The sequence below is a fragment of the Takifugu rubripes genome, chromosome 15 (genome assembly GCF_901000725.2).
Source record: "Takifugu rubripes chromosome 15, fTakRub1.2, whole genome shotgun sequence".
Lineage (NCBI taxonomy): Eukaryota > Metazoa > Chordata > Actinopteri > Tetraodontiformes > Tetraodontidae > Takifugu > Takifugu rubripes.
Genome location: NC_042299.1, coordinates 14,390,946 through 14,418,075, shown reverse-complemented (window position 1 = coordinate 14,418,075; position 27,130 = coordinate 14,390,946). Strand labels below are relative to the sequence as shown.

Sequence of the window (27,130 nt, the reverse complement as noted above, 5' to 3'; positions counted from 1 at the left end):
CCCCCCAGTGCTGTTATCACCGGTACTTGACCAATATTGTGATCTCATCATGTGGCTAAAACTTGGAGGAACCCATATCAGCATGGCTCCGCCCCAAAGAGAGCAAGCAGTGATTAACCCTGCATGTGTAGCATACAGGCAAACATATGCTAACATGGATGATGAAACCTCGTGAATACAGGGTGGATCCCTGCTCGTCTAGTCATCACTTCCCAAAGAGCCCGAGGTTGTTCCACCGTTCCACCATTCTGGATGTGGCTGTAGGTTTAAAGACGGCGCCCCAGTGGTTCTACTGGTTTTGACCCAGTGGCTGACGGTTCAGGTGGTCCCGGTGAAACCGTGACCTCCAAATTTTTCCCCAAAACCATTTGCAGGTTCACCAGTTAATCGGGTCCACCTCGCCGACACGCCTGACCTCTCGCTCCGAGTGCTGCCGTGTTAAACCAGCTCATAAAAAGATCTGACAGAGCTGCCAGCGCCCGAAAACACTGTAAAAAAATGCTCAGAATAGAAACTTTCAACCATTTTCGGATCAGCTAAAAATCAAAACGGACGCGTACGATCGGATCAGAGGACCGGCTGGTGGGAGGCAAAGGGAACGTCCCGGAGCGATCAGCAGCCGCTGGCTCGCGGGCACTCCCACATCATCTCCCGTCCACCTGGCCTACATGTGGGTGGACTGTGGGTGGAAAACAGACGACCCGGAGAAGAACCCACACAAGACGCTGGAGAACATGTAAACTTCAAGGCTGATATGTGAACCCTGGACACGTTCCGCCGACCATGTTTATTTGCTTTGGTTGGTCAGAGATATTCGGTTTCACTGCTCTCGGTTCGGCCGGCATTCCAGCCTCTGAGGCTGTTGTCTTTGAGCCGGTCATCGCTCTCAATTAGCTCAACCAGACGGTGATCTCAGCCCACAGCACAGGTCACGGGGGTCACCGCCGTGGCAAATCTGCCCGACTGCATAAAAACTGGGTTCTGAAAAGATTCAGAAGCTCAACAAATACCCCAGATACATAAATTACTTGCTGGCCGATGCATGCGTTTGACTGATGTAAAGTTTAGCTCAGCTTTTTTGGCAGCGGATTAATCGGAGCCCTCTCCTTCACTGTAAAGGATGACTTCAGTCTGCGCTGCAATGACGACACCTCAGTCAAGGGCAGATATTTACAGCCCCGGATTTGATTTTGGAAACAGCAGCAGCTGCAGCGGCGGCTGCCCTGTTTGGCCTCGCCTCCCCAGCTGAACGCCGGCAGGGCCGGAGCCTGCACATCCGCCCTTCAGCGGACAAGCTTCATTTGCCTCGACGGTAAACGTCACCTGCCCGCTTCCGAACGCTTCGAGCGGGAGCGCAGCCGCATGTTTGGGAGCGTCCGTTGGAGTAAAAAGTCGGGACGTCTCCTTTTAAGGATCGCGCCGCATCAACGCAGTTGGCAGATGGAGCTAAAGACTTAGCGAAAAGTTAACAAATGCTTCTGATTTACAGGGAGATCAAGCTGCAGCTTCAGAGCACAGATTTCACGCTGCCCCCCCCCCAAAAAAAAAATCTTTCAGTTAACTCTAACTAGTTTCTGGGGACCTTAAAGATGGCACCGATCCCAGCGCTAATAATGCATTTGAGAGGCCTTGTTGGCCTGCAGTCCACTGCTGACATCCAATCTACAGCGTGACACTACGCAGAAAGTGTCCCAATTTTCCCCTCTCCTCCTCCGTTCCACAGCTGTCCAGCTGTTCCTCCCCCGAAGTGTCAGGGGGGGGAGGGGGGGAATTCTGGGATCAGCACACCATGTATAAACTTAGTAGTTGTCCGTATCCCGCGCTTAGAGGGACATTAGCGCGCAGCAAACAGCTCTGTGTAGCCAACAACGTCACGCAACACCACCATCCAAATATCGTGCAGCCCATCGGCGCCGATCGCAGTTTTCTCCGCCATCGACACGCCGCGTGCGTGCGTGCGTGCGTGCGTGCGTGTCACCTTAAGAGTCGACAAAAACCCCGCAGAGCTGTTGGAAAACCTCGATATGTGAGCTGCGTGTCCACAAACTGAGTATAACTTAAACTTTATGGGTCGAGCAACCATCCAAAATGATAAAGCGCCCCCCCCCCCCCCCCACACACACACACAACCCTCTTTTTCTGGAAAACCCATACAAGGAGCGCCGTGCGCGCCCCGTTATCCACATGAACCGGGAACAGTGTTTTCTTTCCGAGGTGAGGCGGTTCAGCCAAAACAGTGTTTACTTGCGCTCCGCTACATGTTTACCCCAGATTATAACTAACGACAAGGCCTTAAAATTTACTGGCCCGGGCGGAGGTTCTCACGCAGACAACGGGGGAGCGTCGTGTTCGGAGCAGAGCGGCGGGATGTGGACAAATAAGACGAAGGGAAAAAGAAGCAATATTTATAGATCTGCACTCGTAGATTTGCAACCGCTGGCGAGATTGATGGGGAACATTTCCGAGTGAAGGCCTCCAACAACAACATACCTTCAAGTATGACAGATGTTTCACTTTGACAAGAGCAGCCATTGTTCCTCAATTATTCTATGACACATACGGGAAAGACTGAAGACTCGAATCAGTTCAAACGCGTCCTATCAAGACCTGGCCTCCTTTCGGCGGATTGCACGGACTGGCCCGTGGATCCTTCCATACGTTCTTGTGGTTTGGGAGAGCGCGTACTCGTGCGAATCCTGCGTCGTCTGCATCCAATGAAAGGCGTGTCTTCATCTCTGACTCTTTTAATTAAAGGGAAATGAGCTGTTTTCTCTTTGGTGTTAAATAAGGTGAACGCAACAGCTTGGTCTTCGTCAGAATTAGCAGATCCGTCGTTTTTTGTTCTTTGTTCCCGCGAGGCCTAACCCCGGAGAGGATAAAACTGGCTGTTAAACCAGAGACCTCGGCCCGATCAGAGCCATCGGGATATTTCCTGCCCGTCTGGAATTACAGTGCATTTAATCAGGCAGAGCAGTTTTGAGCCCAACTTTGTCACACGTAAAACCTTTGCATGTAACCGAGAATCCATAAATATTGCAGCCTAATCCCCACCACGGGGACCAGAGTTCAGGTATATTCATCAAGGTCTGCGGCTGGCGGCCGGACAGGATTTCTCTTAACCCATAGATGTGAGCGGCCTCACTCCTCCACGGGGTTTATCTCCAGCACTTTAGCTAAGTCTGCTTGGGTTTTTCAAACCGGGCTCTCAGCTTCCCTCGGTTCCGTGGCCCAGGGGCTTAATCCGAGTTGACGAGAGGTTTCCTCTAAGTTAGCGAGCGCCACAGTGTTTAGCCATCAGCCCTTGCCACTGACTTTGATTAATCCTTCATGGCCCAAGGACTGAAAAGAAAAGCTGGGGGTGCAAGTGGGACCATCTGGAAACCTTCATAAACATGCCTGTCTTTCCACGCTCTCCAAAGGATTCTAGGAAAATCGTAAAAATGAAAAGAGAGGTCCCCGTTGCACAGTTCGCTCCTCTTGAGGCGCCCTCAGAAGGGTTTGCTGTGAGCGGCCCTGCCCCGCGCCTCCCAGCCACACGTTGGATCGCACGTTCAGATCCGTTTTTAATTGGCCCGTCAAAGGTGAGCGGTCCTGCGAACACACGTGTCTTTAATTACCGATAAATGTTGCTAACACGCAGCGGCCCGGCCTATGGTTTCCCACCGTTGACAAGACGGAGAAGGAGATTCAGCGCAGCGCGGGTCCGTCCCATCTGGACTCTGTTATGGCGTTGTGTTTGCACTCTTAAAAGTAATGTTACCAGGATTATATGCATAAATTGTGGAGTCTATTTGGGCTTGTCCATGAGGGAGAACGTTGTAGGGAATGAGTGCACGTGAGATTTACTGCGTCTCGGCTGTGAAGATGAGGCCAAAAACAACCGCGAGCTCTGTCCTCTTGGACCTAGCGAGCATGTAAATGCTAAATTAGGCCGCTTCACATACAGAACACATAGAATATTGAACTTTTTTCCCCCCCATTTTACTCAAAGATGCAGCATGAAAATGCCCCCGCGTGTGTCAACGGTCGGCATTCCATATCTTTTAATTACATTTGAAAACAGGCATTAAAAAAAATAAATTTGGCCGTAAAAATTGGCGGGAAAGCGATAAAGGTGTTAAGTCTACGGCCTTGAGCAGACACATAAAGAGGGGGGTGTCTGTAGACGTGCCCACCCAGACGTGCTTTTCCACAACCACAGTTTTATGTACCAGAGCAGAGAGGAGGAAAAAAGGGCACCCCCGCCCCCTCACCTCCCGACTCCTGGTCGGGAATGTCTGACACGTCTCCAGTTACAGCCGAGGCCAGGACCTTTTATCTCTGCGCGTTAGCCTATATCCATATCCCGCCAATTCCGACTTCACCTCGTGGATTAGGCGCTTCCGCACAAGTTTCCGTCCATTACGAAGCTGCGGGGAGCCGGGTTTTAACCCGATAATCCGGGAGGTGCAGCGGTTGCTAAGATGCTAACGTGTGGGAGCGACAGAATGTAAAACTGGGAATACATTTCGAGCGTGATGACGTGCGGAGGAGGCGCCGCGCGTAAACATTTGCTTTTATATTTGCAGGAGGTTTCGCCTCGTTGGTTCAATCCGAGCCGTCTTCGCATGCACAATGACAACATCTCCGTGTTTTGACACGAGCTCAAGTCCAGACAAATGTGACGGCGATGAAAGGAGGGGGGGGGATTTCTAAAGGTTGGTGAAAAAAATATCAAATTATGCAGAGGAGGGTGGAGAAATTTGGGGGGGGTTGACAGGATCTGGAGTTGGAAAATACCTCAGCCTGCCAAAGCCAACAGAAAACAAGCATGCAGGTTCCACGGAGAGAGCGCCGGCACGCCCAGCCGGTGGCAACATCTCGCATCCCAGCAGCTCAATGGGAGACGTCGGGTCAAACCCCCCAGGAGGAATTCATTTGATATTTACTGTTGGAGGCTAAAGGCCCATTGTGAAGGGGAGCGCACGTTAAGCACTCTCAAAAGAAACTGATCCACAATTCAAACAGCTTCAGCACGAAACAGGAATGTTTAGAAATGAACAAAATGGATCCTGCCAGGAACATTCATCTACCACCCACTCTCCGCGAGGCTGCCACCACCACAACCAGTGTGTCTTCTTTTATATTCTTGTCTCACATTACCATTTTTTCCCCTCACATAGCTGATGTGCCTGGTCTTGCCTGCCTCAATCATCTCAGCGCTGGAGTGAAATCAAAGAGCGGCCCAGCGTGTGCGCGCCGTTGCGCAACAGCTGCTCGTGTGCTGCGGAGGGGAGCGCAGGGCATTCGGGGGGGGGGGGGCGAGGGGGCGCGCCAGCGGCTGCTAGCCTGGCCGCTGGTGGGCACCAGAATGTGCGCAGCTGGCAGCACAGCGACAAATGGTGTTCCTCCTGTGGAGCGGCTCCAGACACGGCCGAGCCCCGCTCGGGTTCGGCGTGGCATCCCGAGGATGTCTGTCAACCCCCCCCCCCCCCCCCCCACCTGGAATTAAGGTTTACTTTAAATCAGAAATCATCTGACAAGCAGCAACCTGGAGTTTAACATGTCTCATCAACAAGTGAAGGAAAAGCCCCTAAATTCTTATCTGAAAAACTCTAAAATTAGCAATAGCCTCTCTGTCCTGGCTGGGATGGCCCCCTCCCAAAATGGCCCACTTTGGTTAGAGATGCGTCTGGCCTAATTAAAGCCAGCGGGAATCTTCCATTCTCAATCAGTTCTTGTATTCTAACGAGACAACAAAATGCTCTGCCCCCCCCCAAACGAGAACTTTGGTATTTGGGCTCAGCGTCCCTTCGTTTTCCGTTTTACTCTGCACTTCTGCTCCCCCCCCCCCCGCAAAGAGACGTCCACAAACAATAAACTTCATCTTAATTGCTGCCGACCGACTCTCCTTTCAATCTATGGCCGGGGGGGGGGGGGGGGTCCCTGGAAAGGTCACCAGATGTGATATAACACACATTACGGCTTTTAATGAGGGTTTAAAGTGGGAGGCTGTGACGTCGTGACGGTTTGGCTACAGTTCATCAGCAGGCGAGGACGCGGGGGGGTGGGGGGAGTGGGGGGGGGGGGGGGGGGGGGATACACACGTTTAGGCGGCATCTTCCCACAAAAATGACGCGAGCTGCAGGAACCAGGAACCTTCATCCTCAACAGCTGGTCTCTGTGAGGACGCTCGGCCTCTACAGATGTATATCCCATCTCCATATTTGGCCCTGGTGTTAGCAGCTACAGTAGTGGCCAGCTGCTCGCCCCCCCCCCCGGCCCCCCCGCCCCCCCGATACGCCAGCGAGCACACAATGCGGCCGAGTGTGCGTGCCAAGCGCTGTTCACACAACACCCACATTTGCCGGAAGTCTTCCCAAAGCGGGCTGGGCCGTGAGCTCACCCCCGGAGCTGACGCTAATCCGTTACCTGCCGCTCCGAAAAAGGACTCCCCAGGAAGTCTCGCTCACCCGTGATGTCACGGCGCCACGAATGCGGTCGCCAGAATCACCAACAAAAGAGAAAAGACGGACGGAGTAATGGGAGGTTTAGGGTGAGGGACAGCTGTGACAACCAAACTATAGCGCTCCGCCGCGGCGCTCTAGGCTGGAATGGTAAGTATACGTTTCCAACGGCGACGGTGGCGGGGGCTCTCATCCCTGAAGGGGGGCGATCCCTTTTGGTGTGAGCGAACAATAGTTCAATAGCCCTCAAATTAGCACATCCTGGACGCAAAGGAGGGTTTTAAAGACATTAGCGAAGGGATCCGGGACGTCGGAGTCAGGGGGGGTCGACCTCAGGCAAAGACCACCGGGACAGCTGGGAGGGGGCCTGAAAGGGAATCTTTTATTACGCCGTTAAATTGAAACCGCAGATAAGTCGGAGTCCCGGCCTGGAGAGGAGCTAACAAAGCCCCGCACACAGCGAAACCTGGTGTCACCTCCTGCTCACATCACTCAGCTCCTCCAGCGGAACAGCTGCTTCCTTCCACACACATAGCAATATGCTAGCTCATTCACGCCGAGGGCTTAACTGTCCCGCGCACACTGGATATCTGGCCGTCGAGAAAATGCTAGCTTTCTCTTTTCCGACGGAGGGTGCCCACTTATCGCCGCCGGGCGGCCGGATTACAGCGGCTCAGGGGAGTCAGGGGAAGATAATGGCCGCTCGGGAAATTGTTTCTTGCAGGTTTTATTAAATTTACGCGGATTTCTTTCTTTTTTTGGGGCTCAGTCATGATCCGACTCAACAGCTGCCTCTCCCCCGACACATTAGCACATACGTCAAAGCTAACGATTCAGCCGAGGAGTCGCTTCCTTATATCCGCGGATCCGACCCGCGCGCCGGCTTTGTCCCCGTGTGCGTGAGGCCGGACTCAAAAGGAAGGAAAAAAAAAAAAAAGTTTGCTTTAGCTTAGACGGTGCCGACGCTCCAAACAATCCGCTCGCACAAGACGCAGCCCAGCTGGGACGGACACACACCCGCCATGTTTTTAATCCACTGCTTCCTCCCACGCAGGACTTTATGTTACAGGAACCTTTGAATATATTATCCATCAGAAACGTAGCGTAAATACGGCTGCGCACCACATGTGCGCCTTTGTGTTGGAGTCACTGTGTCGTTTTATGCTCTGTCTGAAATAAAGTGTAAATGCTCATATCCACTGGATACGTTATAATCGTAGAGCCTAACGGATCTGCCACTTCCTCTCGGAGATAAAACACTTAACATGAAGCAGACGCGAGCCCACGGTGATGCGATAATAGTGCCAGAGGGGTTTGTAGGATTAGGGACGACGTGGAGCGGCACAAACAGCGCTAGGCTCAAGTGTGTGCGTCCCGCTAGCCGCGCTAACGCGCTAACAGCCCCGTTAGCGCAGCTGGGCCCCTTTAAAACTCACAAACTCACACTTTTACACACCCAAATATGCTGTCAGATATTTGGGTGGTGGTCAAATGTCCCTTTTTTCCCCCGTCGCGTGGTTTCTGACCTCAGAGCCGCTCCATTTGTGTCGCCGCCGTGAGTCCTCGTCAGTTTAAGAGACGAGAGACTGGACGCTAACGCGGCCGGGCCGAAGCTCGGCGGGGGGGGGGGGTCAAGGACAAAGTGTCCGTTAAAAGGCTGCATGTGTGTTTTACAGTCACATGGTCTGGACAAGGTCCAAGCCCCGCCCCCAGGCTCCCCCGGACGGGCGGCGTAACGTCACCGAGCGACGTGGCGGAAGGTGAAATCCTTCCTTTCATCATTCCGCTGACTCATCAATGACTCCCAAAGTTTTCCTAAACTCCGCGGACCGCGAATACTCACAGCCGTAAACAAAAACAAATGGCGGCGTGGGCGACGCGCCGGCCGACGTCAGCGCGGGGCCGGAAAAAACAGGGCCGACGGTAACGACCCGCAGATGTTCCGAGGCAAGAGGAGACGTCCAAGCAGCCGCTAACAGCCCAGATGGGATGTGACAGTGCGGATTCCCTGAATTTAAAACAGTCGGGGAATCGTGAGGATGGTTTTGACCTTTGACCTCCAGAGCTCTTTAGAGAAAAAAAACCCTCCTTAATTTATGTGGCTTTTATTTTCCCGTGCATGCATCGTATTAGGCGGTTCCTCCTGCGGTAACTCAAATCAGGCCCGACAGGGTGTTTTGAATACAATAGGCAGCGAAGACAAACGCGCTCCGATGTTTTGGGTCCAGAACCGCAGCCCAGAATAAATTCCGTGCGATGATGTGAAAACTGTGACCTGTGCTAAAAAGTCGTTCCTTTGTGTTGGTTTCTGCACCAGAATAAAGCAGCCGCAGCCCGGCCTGACCCGAGCCCGGAGCGTCCGTGGAGACCTCAGCGCTGAAGACGCCACGAGGAATGGAAGCATGACCTGGTCAACACGGCCTGACAGGCTGCCCCACATCTGCCCCCCGCTGGGCTGTAAGGAGCCCACGGCCGGGAGAGGTGGAGACCCCCGACCCCAGACGCTGCTGCTAATGCTGCTGCTAATGCTGCTGCTACTAATGATGCTGCTGCTGCTCTGTTGCTGCTGCTAATGCTGCTGCTAATGCTGCTGCTGCTGCTAATGCTGCTGCTACTAATGCTGCTGCTACTGCTGCTGCTGCTGCTCTGCTGCTGCTGCTACTAATGCAGCTGTTGCTGCTGCTGCTGCTGCTGCTCTGCTGCTGCTACTACTCTGCTCTGCTGCTGCTACTAATGCTGCTGCTGCTCTGCTGCTGCTGCTGCTCTGCTGCTGCTGCTACTAATGCTGCTGCTGCTCTGCTGCTGCTGCTGCTGCTACTAATGCTGCTCTGCTGCTGCTGACACACTCCTGCATGCAGATGCTGTACAGTCACACGTAGCCACGAGCCGCCTGCCTGAGTTTGTGTCCTCAGAACAAATGTTGTTTCCCTCCTGCAGTGACACAGAGGCGTAGGTGGAGCGAGGGAAGTTGTTGTTTACCCACTTCAAAGCAGCACTTACTGAAATGTTTTACTTGCAGAGGACAGACTCGAACACTTACTGGAAGAGAAAAAGCGTGTTTTTCCTCCTTTTTATGTCCGTGTTTATTTGTCTTATGGTCCCTCGAACATTTAACATGAGCTTTAAAACAAGGAAGTTGTGGCTTTCTGTTCCAACTCTGAGAGGTTCCTGAGTCATTAGCAGAGTCAACGTTAGCAGAGTCAACGTTACAGAGTCAACGTTACAGAGTCAACGTTACAGAGTCAACGTTACAGTCAACGTTAGCAGAGACAACGTTAGCAGAGTCAACGTTACAGAGTCAACGTTAGCAGAGTCAACGTTAGCAGAGTCAACGTTACAGAGTCAACGTTAGCAGAGTCAACGTTAGCAGAGTCAACGTTACAGAGTCAACGTTACAGTCAACGTTAGCAGAGACAACGTTAGCAGAGTCAACGTTACAGAGTCAACGTTACAGAGTCAACGTTAGCAGAGTCATTGTTAGCAGAGTCAACGTTACAGAGTCAACGTTAGCAGAGACAACGTTAGCAGAGTCCACGTTAGCAGAGTCCACGTTACAGAGTCAACGTTACAGAGTCAACGTTACAGTCAACGTTAGCAGAGACAACGTTAGCAGAGTCAACGTTACAGAGTCAACGTTACAGAGTCAACGTTAGCAGAGTCATTGTTAGCAGAGTCAACGTTACAGAGTCAACGTTACAGAGACAACGTTAGCAGAGACAACGTTAGCAGAGTCCACGTTACAGAGTCAACGTTACAGAGACAACGTTAGCAGAGACAACGTTAGCAGAGTTAACGTTAGCAGAGTCCACGTTACAGTCTTCAGCAGGCTTCGTGACCCCGACTGGGATATTAGGCCTGATTATGAGGTCGTACACGACTCGGAACTCGGCTTCAGTCATGGAAGCTGACTGATTGGCATCACATCCGCTCTGTAAACGTGTCGCAGCAAACACGTCGGTTTCTCGCGTTCGAATGCAAAATGTTCCGATCTTGGAGAATGTGCTCGGCTGCCCTGAAGGACACGGATGGAACAAATGGAGCTAAATGAAGCCAGGCTGCCCTGATGGAAGGAACCACCCAATCCCTCCGTCCATGTGTCGCCCTGTTTGTCCCCTGATGTTAGCGAAGGGATCAGAGACGGGGTTCCGCCCCAGAACGGAGAGCAGAACCACGCAAAGGTGAGCGGACATGTGTGCACGTGCGTGCGCCAGTGTGCATAGGTGTGTGTGTGTGGGCCCGTGCGTGCACGTGTGTTGCCGGTGGGCCCCAGCAGGACCGCTGAGGTTGGAACCATCACATGTTCAGCTGTGATTCCCATCAACACATTCCTGGACGCTCACACACTCTCTCAGCGGAGCCGTGCGCCCCCCCCCCCCCCACCCCCCCTCCCCCGAGGAGGTGACCTGCAGCCTGGAGGATGAAGGGAGGCCGTCATCTGGAGCCACGTGGAGCCCAGCGGCCGCTGGCGTGCGCTGGCGGGCGCCACCGCTCCACACCGGCCCCGTGGGAGGGGGGGGGGTGATATACTACCCTGTCCCAGAGAGGGCCAGCGGGTCCGACCACGCCAGACTGATTACGGGGTAGAGGTCAGACCAAATGGACAACAAATGGTCCCTGGCCTTTCACGCTGGGGTGGGGGGGCACTGCTGATGGGGGGGGGGGGGGGGGGGCTGCTGATGGAGGGGGGGGGCAGTCGTTGAACTCATATATAATGTTTCATCCTTGGAGCAACAAACAGTTCTGCGGAACTTCCGACCATCTGTGGGAAAATAATCATGCAGTACCTGCAGTCGCTCAGCTGACAGCGCGACCCCCCCTCCCCCCCCACCACACACACACACACACACACACACACACACACACACAGTCCCTGTGCAGGTCAAATCATTCGCTCTCATTGACAGCCTGCATGACTGGCATGAAGCCCGGGTGTGCTGTGTGTTTTATAATGCATGACGGGGGGGGGTTGAGATTAGACTCAGCCTTGAACACGTTAGTTATTTTACCCCCCCCCCCCCCCCATTCCTGCCCAAGGCAATCTGGACACTGTGGTCTACAAGGGTGTCACATTTTCCTTGCTGCACAAATATTGATGCTAAGGTTTGGCTGGTCTGAATAATGAGCGGCTCTTCCATGGGGGGGGGGGGGGGGGGGTCAATAATGCAGCGTGATATATTGTTTGGTTCATACAGCAGCAGGAAGCGGTTCTTCCATCCCTCACGCTCCCTCGCAGTGGATGACTGAACCAATCACTGTTCTTGTAGCACAACTTGTATTTAACAGCTCCTGGGGGGGGGGGGGGGGGTCTGTCAGGTGCCACTGAGTAATTGATGCTGTGCGTATTAATCTTGTGAACGAGGCGGGAACAAACAAAGGAATAAAGGAGGGAGCGTCACAGGCTGCACCCTCTCCGCTCCGGAGCTGCGGTGGCCTGCGTTCGCCATGCGGTGGAGCTGAGCGCCGGGTTTCCGCGCGTCCGCCTTCGCCAGAACATCCGGCAGACATGTGTGTGTGTGTGTGTGGGGGGGGGGGGGGGGAGGGAGAGGCGACCACGTGCTCCACGTTCCCTCACTTCCTCCATGCGCAGTGGTCGATTCTAATCACCGGATTTCCTCCTCTCGGCGCGTGGTCGTGCCACCACGCTCTGCTGCGGGATGATTCCCACTCCGGGATGATTCCCACTCAGGGATGATTCCCACTCCGGGATAATTCCCACTCAGGGAAGATTCCCACTCAGGGATGAGGCGCCGGAGCAACGCGGTGATCTCCCACCTTCCTCCTCTTTGTGCCGCCGTCTCTTCTGGCTGTAGCTAGTTTCTACGCTTGCCTGCTGCCCCTCGTTTCTTTTATTCATGCTTTCTTCTCTCACATCTACATGCCCCCCCCCCCCCCGCTCTGCTCACACTCCCTGGAAAGCACACACACACACACACACACACACACACACAGATACTGCAGCAGGCATCTCCCTCCGACACAACAGCCGGTTCTCCTCCGACCCCAGGAGCTCCCAAAGCAGGTTGAGCTCGTATCATCTCGGAAAACGATCCCATTCCTGGCGGCCGATTCCTTCCCCACCCCGGATTCGCCCCATCTCCCCTGAAGCATGACAGGCGAGCCCAGTCAGAGGTTTCACGATGGTGGCACCTGATGGGACGTACAGTGATTCCAGTGTTGGAGCATCCAGCAGAGATTCACAGACGTGTCGGTGCTGACGGGCGGGGGATCACGTGGGGGGGGTTGGGATGGTCCCAGGACACGGGAGCGTGGGCCAGAGCCGATGAAATATGCACAGAACATAGATTCCAACTGGAAGCGCCCATTAAAACTTAAACATGGTGGCCCATAAGTGAAGAGTGCTGCCATCTCTGCAGCCACGGCCCCTCTGTTGGGGGGGGGGGGGGGGCGTCATCTAGATATTATTGGATGCGTGTCTTTACAGGCGTTTGTGCCTGTTGTGTTCATGTCCGACACGTTCTGTCCAAGTTCTCCGCTTCTTTCTGAACGTAACAATAATTCCAGAGCTTTTTGCTCTACAGGCTGGAACAGGAAGACGTGGCGGAGGACAGCTGAGCGCCGCTGAGCGCCAGTTCTGGAGCGCGACGGGCCCGTTCTCCGTGGAGCGGGCTCCCTCGCCGCCCCCAGCCGGGCCTCTGTGGGACCTGCCTGCTGCCGAGGTCGGGGGAATCGGTGAGGCGGGAACAACCAGGCAGCAAGGCTGTTTCCAACCGCCGCCTGAACCCTCGTCAGCTGAAGGGATCGGGCCTTTCCACTCGCTAGAGGGGTTTGAACTTGATCTCCTTTAGGTATTTCTTCATTCCCCACACCAGAGAAAGCAGATATTTGCATTGTTTGTGTCGCCGTGGACGGATTTAAATGGACAGTTTTTGATAAAATGGAGCAAACTCCCAACTGGATTTCATCCTCCCAGACTTGGACGGTTTGATGTCACAAAGTGGGACGGATGCTAAACTCAAACGTCACTTTATGGCTCGTTCAGTCGTACCCAACCACCGTTTTCTGTCCTGCTCGGGTTCCAGCTCCGCGCGGCCCAGGCGGCGCCGATAGCATCAAGCTCGGGGAGATGGCGGGAAGGATATCTGAACGTCTTCTTCCCTTTCTTTTTGAAAACTGTCTCCATCCACTCAGACAACAAGCGGCCCACAGCCGCCACACACTCGCCCGCTCCGCTCGGAACCGACACAAACTCACCGCCCGAGCAAATGGGAGCAGCTGCTAGCAAAGCTCTTTCATCTGCTACAGTACTTGGCAAAAAAAAAAAGGCCTCAGTGACACACACACACACGCACACACACACACACACACATGCAAGTTTTGAGTGTTGTGGGGGGATCTTTCATATTGTTCCAAGCTGAAATGTGGATTTTACACTCTAATTTCCCGCCTTCCTGGCGTGCGGGCATCAAAGGCAGCGAGCGCCGGCGATCCACGTCAAATGGTGGATTCCTGTCGCGTTCACCTCCACATGGAGGGCGCCGTTCCGCCCGTTAACGGGCCCACAGTCGCTGGTGTGTACAGTAACAACAGAACCGCCCCCTCCCCGTCGCCATACTCACTGCTTTGGACGTGCACGGTGCCAGTGGAGTTGTCCTTTCCCAGCAGATTCTCCACCACACATGTGTAATTCCCAGAATCCTCCACTCTGGCTCTGTTGATCTGGACCCTGGAGTTTTTCCTGTGGGAGACAACACTCGCACAGCTGAGTCAGGGGATTGACGGCGAGAAGGAAACAGCAACGAGTGGAAAGAGCCAGGGAGACAACGGCGGCGGGGCAACCGGTCGCCGCTTCTCCAGGGTGACAAGTTCACCTAATCTGGGCCAGAAAACCGCCGACGCTAGCAAGAGTCCGCAGAATTGTGGGTGTTTTCGCACGCCGCTGCAACGGCGGCAAGGTCGAATACACAATTCATGGTCTCTGTGAAGCAAACGTTGACCAGGAAGTTGCAAATGTTGGAGTCTGCGGCGCTTTTAGGGCCGAATCACAGACTGTAGTGGGCTTTTATTTAATTTTAGAATGATAAAACTATACTAGCTTCCTGGAAATGTGCTTCAGCTGTATCTGCTGCTAACAGCAGCGTTGCGTTGACCTCCGCTCCTTTTCATCTCGCGCTGTCGTTAAGTTTACAAGACGCGGGCCATTTGTACTCACTGGCCGTTCTTTATTCGGACTTTTTTGCTTTTCTTCAGCTCGTTGCCGTCTTTGAACCACCTGTAGGTGGGGAGAGGGTTCCCCGTGGCCTCGCATTTCACCGTGAGCTTGCTGCCTTCGTCCACTCTTGTCGGAACCGTCATCTGTTTTAATTGTGGAGCCGCAGCTAAAAAAACAAAGAGAAGAGAGGGATGGAAAGAACAAATCATTTAGCACCAAATACTTGCTCACAGTGTTTCATGGTTAACTGGCTGTTTCAGGAGGACGGCGAGCGAGATTCTCCGTCATCAGAGGCATCACAAGCTTCACCTCAGACTAATAAACAGCACCTGAAACCGGACCTGAAGCAAAAGCCGGCAGCCGTGACCGTAGCCCCATTAGAGAAAAGCCACAGACGACAAACAACTGGAGAGACGAGTCGGTCGTGGTGGAATAATTATCCGATCCTGCTTCCATCATTGATTGAAACGTCTCTCACCAGCAGATGCCTCACCAGCAGAACCCTTTGTAGTCGGTAAAATTGGTGTTTACGGGAATAAAGGCTGTGAAAACGTCTCCCGGCGCCCTTTCTCCCGACAACGCGCCTAATTGAAAATATGTAAAAGTGCTCTTTGTCTAAACACGTGCACTGTATACATGCACACACGCCATACGTTCACACAAACACTCGGCAGCTGACAGCTGCACACATGTTTAGGAGAGGACTCATGGGGGGGGGGGGGGGGGGGGACGAGAGGGAAGGGGTGAGCAGGGGTCAAGCAGGGGCTGGCCAGGGTGCCCCCCACTCCCTCTCTGTGTAACATTTACAATTTCATGCATATTTGAAATCAAACGGGCCAACAAATTACAGCTGTTTGCCCTCGGGGGGGGGGCTGAAGGACGGACGGGCGGCGGAATGGAGGCGAACAAAGCGTGACAGGTAAGACGAGGTGTCGGGGCTTCCGGTAGACGCTGTAGCGGAGCGGCACCAGAAGTACCCCCCCACCCCCACCCCCCTCAGAGAGCCCGTCCTATTTTACTGACCTGGTAAAGATGACACCTCTGCACGGGGGAAAACCCCCAAAAAAAACAAAGTGACGCGGCACTTTTCTCTAGTCAATGTTCCCGGCTGGCGCCGGCGCTGTTGATGTGACACCATTAACGGACTTCAGCCGTTGCCATTATCATAATTATCTCCCAGAAAGGTCACAAGGTTCTGTTCCTCAAAGTCAAGCCGACAAGCGTTTACATAAGAGAGGCGCTTGTTCGGATTTGTAAGATGCAAATGTGCTGCCAAGCAGCAGCGACGCCGCCGCCGTCGCTCCCCGGTGGAAGCTGAAGGGGGCGCTAGCGAGCGAACAGGCCTGGCGGGTCACATGTGCTGGTCCAGCTCAACAGTAGCTGTCAGACCTCAACAACAAATCAGCCGTCGTGTAATTTAACGTCAAACTTGCGGAAATTTCACGGGTTGAACCGGAGACGTTTCCCACACTCCCCCGTTCGCTCCGGCTACTCGCTAGTACCGACAGAAACAACCCGAGAACGAAACAAAACACATTTTTCTCTTTCTCTTCTCTGCTGGTTTTTTTTTTTTTTTGCTCGGCTGCCAAGAAGTGTTGTTTACTGCAGATGTGCAGGCTGGAACAGGCGTTACGCTGCAGCCAAACGAAGGCATCTCTTCCCGAGCATGCTCAGTGATGCAAGGCTAGCGTCGGGTCACGCTGCCGACGCTAACGCGCTCGAGCCGCACCGACATCCGGGGGGGGTTTGGATTCGCCGCATCGCCCGCGGACGTCTGCCGCCCGCGAGGACTCGCCGGACTTCGAGCTTGTTTTTCTCTCCGTTTTTTATGTCCAGAGTCTGAAGAACGCGGTGACACGGCGGAGCTAAATGGTCTGGATATAACGGGGGTGCTCGGCGGAGGCCGGGGGTCACGGGTCAGGGCCCGGAGACGGAGCAATAAACAGACACGCTGTATATTGCTCTTTGCACCTACCGCGATTTCAGCAGATGGTTTTATTTATTGGCAGGTTGTTTGTGTTTAATTGTCTCGGCTTTAATGAGGCTAAGCCGAGGACGACGTCTGTGTATTTGTAATAATCAGTGATCTGTCCAAGCAAACAGAATTTATTGTCAGTCAGGTCATTACGACGGGGCCACATCACCTTCTCCAATCGCCAACCCTCAGTTTAACAGATTTTTGCCTTTTACTTGCCTGAATATATTACATCTACTCTGACTTTAGCAGTGATCGACCCATATTAACAAGTGGACCTGGACCGTTTTTACTCTACAATCATCATTCAGACTTCATATGTGCGTTTTATTAATTTGCTCCCTTAAATTTATGACTGATGTTGACTTGGAAACCTGGAATTTGGCAGGATAAAGCCAATATTCCGCAGCGTTGGGTAGTCCCTTACATGTGCTGGAATCAAAGATAATGAAATGTCACGTTAAAATTAGCTCGCAAACAGCACAGATCAATGGAAAAAGCAGCGAGTCAGCAGTTCAATAGAGGCTGTTTGTTGCTAAAATTACTCCGCGGCTGCCAAGACAGTGGCCTTTTATCTGTGGACGGCTTCCTGTTGGAAAATGTGAGCGATGATATTCGGGTCATTCGGAAAAAATCAAGTCAAAGATTCCACCACCAGACGCGCCTTTGTAGCGCGGCGCTTGCTAACCTTAACGAGCTATTCTGGGGGTGGAACTTTGTGTTTCGCCTCGCTCGGTCTAAGATTGAACCGTCCCGAGCGGATTTGGGACGACGTAGAGGCAGAAATGTGCTTCTCCCTTTGAGGTGTGACATCACAGACGCCAGAGACCACATGTTCTTCGTCAGCTGCTCTCTGTGATTTAACAGAAGTTGGTGACTCTATTGGAGGTGATGTTAAGTGAAGATCAGACGGCCCAGAGGCCCGTTCCTCTGACTTCAGCATCACGCCGGCTGATGGAGAAGGTACAGATATCTCCGCTTCGGTTAATCACACATGAGGAGCTGCCGATCTGACGGGCAGCTAGTTTCTACCGATGACTCGGCAATTTAAGCACACACAGAAGACGGTGAGCGCCGTATCAGCCAGATGCAACAGAAAAGGCCTAAAAGGACGTGGTTGTTGTGGCCACGCGCACCATCGGACCCTCAAGCTCCCAAATGCAGATGTTTGACATGTTACAGCCCAAAGATCAGCTCTTATCCCAGTTTTACCCAGTTTACATGAACAAACCGGCGTCTGCGCAATCAGCCAATGTTGACTTTGAGCCGGAACGTCCAGAAACCTAATTACCATCTTAATGACCATCTTAACTACCATCTTAACTACCATCTTAATTACCATCTTAACTACCATCTTGGTGTGATCTCCAGAAAACCCCCCCAAAAAGCTTCGGTATCAGCTAATCCAATGATTGGGGCTCGAATGAATCAGTTTTGAGGTTTCAGTGGACTTTTGTTGTTTTGTTTTGTTGTTTGTTGTTTAGCATAGAACAGAACTGTGAGGACGCTTTTATTTTCCCTTCACATCCATATAAAACTATCTAGAAATGTGCTTTTGCATCTGAGTGTTCTCCCTAATTAACAAAACAATAAGCAAAGCGCTCCTGGGAGACACACAGCGGCCTCGTTTCCCATTAGCCTGGTGAGAAAAGCATCCAGCGATGATGAAGCTTCGGCTCAACAACGGCCCGATTCTCTCTTTTTGAAGCGGCGGGGCAGCTGCAGACATGGACTATAAAAACCTAATCTGAGAATAGAAGCCTAACGGGCGTGTCAACAGCTCCAGCCTTGGGTAAGAGTTTGAAACCCCAGGACAGGAAGCGCTTCAAAAACAATGTGACTTGATGAATTAACAAAGCATCTGTCGTTATTATTGAGTTAACATTTCTGTTTTACTTCCAGGAGCTTAGGAGAGGAATTCGAGGCATGCCTTTGTGCTTCTCCCTCCTAGACAAAGTATCCCTGATTACTCCAGCGTTATGTCACCTCGCTGCGAGTTGTCAGAAGACAAATTGCGTGGTAAGACAAAGAAATGGGTTCTCCATGTGGGAAACCGCTCGCTCGTCTCTGTAATGCGACATCTGTTCATAGATATCATTTCAGCAGACTCCCAGCAGAACCAGCGCATGTTCCCCAAACGATACGTTCCTTATATGTGACTCAAAAACACCCAAAGAGCGAGAGTGTTGCAATCAGTGTTAGCTGGGGGGGGGGTTAGCTTCCACCACAGGATGAATGTGACTTAGCTCATTAATGTTGATTCTTTATTGCCTTTAAAGTGATTCCTGCTCGACCGCGGCCACTCAGAAGAACTTGTGTTTATGTCGAGCGTTTGGAGCGGCCCCAAAACCAGCTCCGAGACGCTGGAATGGCAGATTTCCAAAGCGTTACCCTCAACAAACACGTCTGGGGTTCGGTTTCGTCCTGACTGATTTGTTCCTTCCAAAGTCGTCCACCAAAACGGGAAATTTCATTTGAGCCGCTCTCTGGTGGAACCGACGATGACGATGATGAAGCAAACGTCATCGAACAACCTCCCTCCTCCAGCAGCACCGTGATTAACATGCTGGGGTGTGTGTGTGTGTGGGGGGGGCATCTCAGATTACCCACGGAGGTATCTGGGTATCATTCCCTCGGCCCACATCTGACAGCTGATGGAAACACTGAAATTAAACATCACAAACGAGGTGGAGCCGATCATGAAATGGGAAAAATCCAAATGAGCCGCCTCCTCCTTCACTTCCGGATGTGGCTTCAATAATAACAATGGTAATAACAATGGTAATAACAGCGGTAATAACAACGGTAAAAAGAGTCAACCGCCACCATTTGTTATGGCGGACGACCTCATGCGTTAGCGGCCTTCGTGGGGTCAAACGACGAGCCCGAGGCCACGCCCCCTTCGCTTTTGGCTAGGAGACTTTCGACCGCTCAAACAACGGCGTGAAGCGGGTTGAGAGCTCACTCGGCCGCGCACGGTCCGCTGGATGACAGCCTCCTGTAATTAACTAAGTGTGAACATCTCCGCTCGCCACCACATCTTGAAGCACTAAAACCACCAACATGTGAGGTTGAAACCGCAGCGGGTCGAGTCCACATCACACGGCGGCGGCGGCGGCGGCGGCGGCGGCGTCCCCAACTGAAAACTGATGAGCTTCCAATGGACGATGTCAGACAGCGTCAAATAATCTGGTGGGCCCGAAGGTTAAAGGAGCCTGGCGGGCGGCCTTTAGCGGCCTGTCTCACGCTGTTGTGACTTCTTCTGGGGAAAACTTCTACATTTTTTTAGGGAGTGCTTATTTGAATAAATCTAAAAAAAAGAGACGCAACTATAAAGCACTCGGACAGCCCAGCGCTCCGCCAAGGCTCCTAATCTCCCCCACATGTCAGTACCTCTGCTGAAGCCTGATCCCGGCTTTCTCTGTCATTTTGTGCCAAACATTCTGGGCATTATTTGTGGAATTACAAGCAAAAGAAATGTTGAAATTGGCCCGATCCGGCGAGAGCGAAGCATCCCAAATAAGTAAATAAATAAATAAATGCGGAAAGTCCTCGTTCCAGATGGCGACCTGGATCGCAACCAAAATGTAATCAATTGTTTCTTTCTGGTCGCTCCAAACCCGCCCATCATATTTTTTAAAACAACACTGGAACATAAATGAACTGAACAGCCTTGAGGTAAAGATCCATAATTTTCTAACGTTGTCACTTTACATTTACAGCTTTTTTTCCCTTATTTTTATCGGCTGCTAGTTGAGAGACAATCGGCTCTCGGTGGGAAGTAATGAAGAAAATCTAGATGCACGAACCCAAATGACCTCCCTTGAAGCCAGTTCACCTCCAAGACTCCACCAACACCCGACTTTAGGACCGGACCGGTGCAGAACTTCGGATCAGGAGGGACTCACTCGCTAATTGTTGGCAGGAGGAAACTTCCAGAGCCGAAGCTACGATGCTAAAAGCTAACCGAAGCTCCATTTATGACTGATTGCTTGCATTGAGCGGCGCTGGAGCGCGCCCGTTTATAGCTGCGTGCTGCTGGGCTGCAGCTTCTTCCTGCATCTGGTCGATGCTGGTGGAATTTTCCTTCCATGTTTTGGCCCCCGTCCGGCTCTCTTTGACGGGGGGGGGCCTTGCAAAGGTTCACATTTCACAGTTACTCCATCAACCTGGCCCACGAATAAAAGGACGTGGAAAGGAAATGCGCTGATCAATGGCTGCTGCCAGAGGTCACCGCGCATCCAGGCCGTGGCGTGCACATGGCGCTCGTCTTCGCCCCGGCTGACGTGACTGGAGCCGACGGGGATTTTCAGGATAACAACGAGCATTACTTAATAAAGTTGCCTTTTTTGCGTAACAGCTGATTTTCTGCGTAACAGCTGATTCACCTATTATGACATCGGTCTGAAGAGAGCAGCGTAACACAAACGTTACATGTCATCCGCTCAGAAACACGCGTTTCTCATAACGCCGCCTCGCGGAAGCCAAATGGGCCGCGGAAAATGGCTCAATCAATACCGCTGCAACCAAAGCGCATTTCTGTGTTAGCACTTCGCCAAAGTGGCAATTATGTTAAAAGTCTGGCCGTAAACATCATTTTATTTTTTTGTTGATGAATCAATTTAGGACATTGATTTGTTTATGCCGCTGCGTGATAAATAAGGTTAGTAAAACCAAAAGCGTGGAGCCTTAATACCTCTAATAGGCACACAAACGATCCCGGTTATGGAAAATAAGGTGTGGTAGCAGCACCTGGAACAAAAAGAAGGAGCCCGCTGTTGCTTTCCGTAAATAATATTACCATGACACACGCAAGTTTGGCCTCATGCGACGCTTCACAGGACATCATAACAAGAATTATCCTTAAGTATCGATACGGTTTTGACAACGGTAGCAACAGGCTTCTTTACGCTAACGACCCTTGGAAAATGACGTCTCACAGTCGGTTTCAACGACGGCGTTTTGTCCGCCTAAAGTTGGTGAAAAGTGACTGACGTCTGACTCTCACAGCCATGACAGAGCTCTCATGGGCTGGATTACATATAATTATATTTTGACACGCCTCATCCTAGCAAGTGCGTGTACATACATGAGTGGGGAAAAAAACCTACCCCATACAAACGTTTAACCGGTGCGATAGACTAAACAGTCCTGCAAACCGCGACCAGCTGCAGTGCAAATCTTCACCAGAAACCTGCAGATCCGAGCAGCTACGGTGCATTATTGCGAAACTAGCGCGCCTCAGGACAGATAGACAGGTGGCGGAATGGTTGGCAAGCAACAGTGGCTATCAATCAAACATCACCAATGATGAAATTGGACTTTAATTGGGACGATAAACAGATTCTTCCTCGGCTAATGTGTCTCCTGTCGCTACCGCTGCTGCTGTTGTAGCACCATTTATCAGCCTTTTATCCGTAAACACGCTACAGAAAGGTTGCTAGCATAGCTGCTAGAACATCCAAAGCCTGGAATAAAGAAAAGCAGGACGCTCTTTAGACAGCGTGCGCTGAAAGGTGCATGATGGGAGATGTTTGCTCTGACTAGCTGAATCACTTTTCACTACTCTGCGAAGCGGCATCCATGTAAAACAGGAGAAGTTTGTGCTCCCGACCCATTTCAGTGTTTCAAACGTCACTCTCGTGAGAGGATTTGACTAGTTAAAACACCTTTCTCTATCTAAACACCAGCACTACAAAGGTAAACAGAAAGGTGGATTAAGCTCCCAATGCTGGATGACCTGTTTTTGGAGCCTTAGGTCCCAAAAACAGGCCTGATAATGCGCATTAATGCAAACGCCACTGAGTGTTGCTCCATTTTAACACAGTTTGGAAATAGGCTACCCTATTTACTCATTCAGGCTGATCGAAACTAGCAGTTTCATTAAGTAAGAGAAGAAGAAAATGATTTGAGGTCAGATCGTGTGAGTATTGTGAGTATCGGTGGAAAACAGCAGCTGAACGAGCGGCGAGTTTAAGTGAGCGTTGACAGAAACCAGCGATTCACAGCCACAGTTTCACTTGGATTCCAGTCGTTTTGTGAAAAGCAGAGAGAATAAACTAGAGTAAACCTATCACACCCAGTTCCTCTGTGTGTGTGTGTGTGTGTGTGTGTGTGTGTGTGAGTGTGTGTGCAAGCGTGCGCGTGTGCGAGACAGCTGCAAGCTTTCATTAACAAAGATGCCAAGAAGAAGCGGGAGAGATTCCAGCGAACAGCAACGTTTCAGGAACTTGACTCAAAGCGGACAAAAGCAACCGTAGACGATTGAAACGTTGAGTCAAGTCGTCGCACAAAGGTTCGAAAAGCAGCAGAAAAAGGCGCCGTGCGCTACAACGTGCGCTCCAGCTCCGAAACTATGACATAAGGGAGTAGAAGGACCCTTATGAGATGCTCCACGTGATACAGTATCTGATCCCAGCAGGCGTGACACGCAGGTACAACGGGAGGATCTGGTCCACAAAGTGTCCCTGGAACGGGGGTTGGGCTCCCCCACGACCCGAGGTCAGCCCAGTGACATGCTGCGGCTTGTCGGGGTCCTTCACCGAGCGTGTTTATGGCTGGGAGAGACAGGCAGCTCCCGCGTGCGCTCTTCCAATGTCAAAGCGGCTTCCAGCAAAAAGTAGACTTTCTATGTGGGATGACTCACCGCATGCTGAGAATTAAGCAAAAAGCTCTGTGGAACTATTGAATTATTCACCCTGTCAAAACGTGTCTAATGAAACACGGCGGGGCCGTTCCAAGTTGCAGAACAAAGCCTTTCAAACCCGATGAATGAGCCAACATGTTTCTCTTCCAACCTGCCTTTGACAAAAATGCTGGTGTTACAGGAAAGCTCCTAATGCCACTGTACTTTGTCTCGGCCCGAGCGGAGCCTGGTGGAAGTTTCAGCTGATTGTTCTGTTTCCGCGCACGAGTCCTCCACATCCCTGAAGCCTACACACGCCATATGCATCAGGAGACCTGTGACAATCGGGCGGCAAGCTTTAACAAGTCGGTAGGTGGGGGGGGGGGGTCTCGCTGTCATGTTGGTACTCTGACATGAGCCCAATGTCACACAAACAGGACGGGACGGGACGGGACGGGACGGGACGCGAGGACGAGCTGTTACACACAATCCAACATGAATGTCTCTTTACCTGCAGACGGATCAGCCTCTTTCTCCTTTTGTCCTTTCTTATTCCCCTTCTTTCTCCCTTTCTTATCTTTCTTCTTGCTCTCCGTCATGCTGTCACAAGAAAGTAAATCCTCTCAGGACAAGACTGGAGAAAAATAACAATAGTAGTAAAATCCCAGGTAGTCCGATTGGGAGCGTGTGACAAGTGGACACCAGCAGACTCTGAGCCTGTGAGAGCGACTCTCCTCCTATATAGACTCGTTCTAATCAAGTACAGCACGGAACCACCTACTCACAGCAGGGCAGAGAGAGAGAGAGAGAGAGAGAGAGAGAGAGGGAGGGAGGGAGGGAGGGAGGAAAAATAGGGAGAGAAAGGTAGAGAAGCAGTGCTCAGGGAAACTAAGGGGTAAAGTGAGAGAATACGAGAGAGAGAGAGCGAGGGAGGGAGGGAGGGAGGGAGCAGAGAAGGCATTTCCCATTGCTTTAAGGCAATCAACTGTTCCCTTGCAGGATCTATCAGATAAGCAGAGGCTCTTCCAGGCCTCCCAGCCACCAGAGCGCCACAGACCGTGGCGGGCTGGCTCCTGCACCGCGCTCTCAGCTTCCTCCCGGAGCATCTCCCCCTTTTGTAAAGAGCCCTAGAGGCAGCGCGAGATGTCCCCCCCGGCACCGGCGCTGACCCCGCCCGAGTCATCTGGAGACCTGCTTTTGCCAGGCTGATGTCGGGGGTGTGTGTGTGTGTGTGTGTGTGTGTTGAGGGGGGGGGGGGGGGGGGGGGGGGGGGACCCCGACATCTGGTTCAGATTTGGCAAGCGTGGATTTGCCGGATGACTGTAAGAGAGAGCAACGTGTGAGGTGCCGAACGTCAGGCTGCAATCTGTGACGGACTGCCTCTCAAAAAAATGACACCAAATCCTCCGTGGCTCCACTTCCTGTTCCCCTTTCTCACTTCTCTTGTCTGTCAGTTCCCAGCGCTGCGGGCAAGTTGCAGCTAGTCTGCGGGTGTAGCTCTCTCCCTCGCTGTCACTGTTAGCCAGGTGTCATCCGCGGTTAGCATTTGAACTGTTGGACACAAACAATGGCCTGCAAATGCCTCAAGGCCTTTTGTTTTGCTTATTTTTTAAATTAATATTCTGAATCAAGTGATAAAGACGGCGTGGAGCCCAAAACCGTGAGGTAGAACAAGGTTAAAAGGAGCCGACAGAAACCCGAGAGCGGCCTGGATCACGACACGCGGCTAATGTTTTCATTTAAGTGATGATTACATTATCTTCTTCTGGAAGATCACAGCCGGGTCCTCTAATTCCGTGCTGGCGGAACTCCGGCGCCCCAGTTAAACGTTATTTAAAAAACATGTTGAAATAACAAGAGTGACTCTCAATGAAACTTGTGTGTCACAGAAACAGAAAAAAGAAAAAGGGCCAACAGAACTGGCGCTGAGTCACCGGCGGGGCCCTCCCGGGGTTTGCCTCCGTCCAACCCTCAAAGGATCCTTGACGTAAGGTGGGAGGAGGCAGCGGCGGGTAGGGAACAGCAATAATGGGCCGGTGCTCTCGGTAGCACGGGGCCATCTTTTAGTAAGAACGGGTCACGTCCGGGCCGGGCTCTGACTCCCCGATTGGGGCTGAGGTAGCGCTGTCCCCCACTCTCTGCTCACCTCTCCCCTCTCCCCACCGATGACCTGACCTGTCAGCAGGTTGCTGGTAGACTGGCAGCGGCGATGGCGCGTCAGAGGGCCGCCCTCGCCGCCCCGCCGCCTCTTTCTCCCCCGCACCCAAACTTATCACTCATTTCCTTCTCTGCAATCCGACAAGACGGGACCTGTCTCCAAGCCTGTGGGTGGGCACGAGGTGCGTGTCAGAAAGAACTTATGACCTTGGGACCGAAGAAATGCGAGTTTCGAGGTGGGCTGGTCCCGCCGAGAGTTCCTAATAAACTAGGCAAGAGACCAAACAGGTGAGGGAGCGGATAACAGCAGCGAGGTCGTGCGGTATCATGTTAGGCTGCTGTTGTCCAGGGCAACTTCCAGGAGTTCTGGGATTACTGTCAGGCAACGCTTAATGAGTACAAACGGCTTTGGAAACGTTCAATCTCACGGCGTTTTAAGCACGAGCCATCACAGCGCAGCGTGTTTCCCACCTTCTCCGTTTTCAGCCGAGCACAGAAGAACCTTCAAGTTTCCTGTCAAACAGCCACAACTCAAGTGCCGGTCCGCTTTTATCTCAAAGGGGAATATCTGGAATACTCGCTGAAAGCAGGCAGGGAATTGTTAGGCAATGTGTCGAGGCATAAAACCCTGATAGGGTATTATTTCAGTAACCGGTCCTTTGTAAGGCAACACTGAAAGGTTCTCCTGGGACTATACTGATGATGGGTTGTAGAAACTTCAGTCTGAGAACAACGGGAGTTATTGTGGTCGCTGTGGAATCTCGACACGGATGTGGAGCGTTGCCGTCGCTACCACAACCGCGTCCTGGTGGTGGGGTTAGTGTGAGAGGTACCCAAACAGCCCTCGGCCTGTTCCGTGGCCTGTCAGCAAGGTCGGGGTGTTGTGGATGGGCTCAGAACAATGGGACCCTGACGCTATCTCTCTCTTTCACACCCAGACCCAGAACGAACACCTAAGTCTCTTCCTTTTTCTCTCCCTCTCTTTCTTTTGTCTACGCGAACGTGCTGTTTTTCGACAGCCGACTTGGATCCGGAGGGTCTGGAGGAAGGGGCACGCTGGGCCAGTGCGGGGGGGAGGGCGACTTGAACGTATCAGAAAAAAAAAAAAAAGGGGGTTGTGACATGGATACTTTGTACGCTCTTCTCATAAATGTTTCTCAGGCCCCATCTCTGCCTGCCTCCTAATCCCTCCGTGCTGCCCCCAGAAAATAGAAGACAGCTTTCCAGCGCGGCGGTGCCGACTAGCTCCCTCTTAACTACGGCATACCTGCACATCATCACGCGGAGAGCGCTCAACAGCCCGCCTGCCTTTTACCAGACAGCAGAATTAATCTTTCTGGACATAATGGCTTTAAGCAGTCGTTAGCTTGTAGTGTTTACATCTGTCTGCTCTTTTTCTTTCTCAACAACAAAGTATATAAACATGTGGGGCCCTTAAACGTGTACGTGTCTGTACGAGGGCAAGTCAGGGGTCACCACCTCCCGAGGAAAGAAATAAAAGTGGAAAACTAAAAGTATAGGTGGGGGAAGGGGTCGTGGAAGTAGCAAAGCAGAACATCGCCCCACCTACCGGCCGTCTTATCAGCAGCGCCACGATTGCGCCGAGGTTTTGGACCGTTTGTAGCCGTTTCACAGTCGCAATTAAACTGCTATTTAGAAAAACAGGGATCCAGACACGGGATGAAAGAAAGGTTGACGCACGGAAACCGCTGGAAGGAATTTGCTTGCGTGGCCGACCCTGTTTGGGTCGACCCTGT

The 27,130-nt window shown here is 52.2% G+C and overlaps 1 protein-coding gene and 2 long non-coding RNA genes across 3 annotated transcripts in view; 2 read left to right on the top strand and 1 right to left on the bottom strand.

Moving 5' to 3' along the window:
- The window catches only part of nrg2a (neuregulin 2a), a 39,373-nt gene extending 15,396 nt beyond the window's left edge, over window positions 1-23,977 (bottom strand). Inside the window, exons 1-3 of the mRNA XM_011611608.2 lie at window positions 23,728-23,977; window positions 14,617-14,782; window positions 14,024-14,142 (exon numbers count right to left, since the gene is read on the bottom strand). Of these exons, the coding sequence (XP_011609910.1) occupies window positions 14,024-14,142; window positions 14,617-14,782; window positions 23,728-23,815 (373 nt within the window). The 5' untranslated portion in view covers window positions 23,816-23,977. The remainder of the gene's footprint in view (window positions 1-14,023; window positions 14,143-14,616; window positions 14,783-23,727) is intronic.
- Window positions 10,031-15,165, top strand: LOC115252798 (uncharacterized). The gene is made up of 3 exons (XR_003891124.1): window positions 10,031-10,624; window positions 12,986-13,252; window positions 14,877-15,165. It is a non-coding gene; the product is annotated as an uncharacterized lncRNA (long non-coding RNA).
- On the top strand, window positions 18,314-20,430 carry LOC115252799 (uncharacterized). The gene is made up of 3 exons (XR_003891125.1): window positions 18,314-18,383; window positions 18,494-18,610; window positions 20,314-20,430. It is a non-coding gene; the product is annotated as an uncharacterized lncRNA (long non-coding RNA).
- Window positions 23,978-27,130: the final 3,153 nt, after the last annotated feature.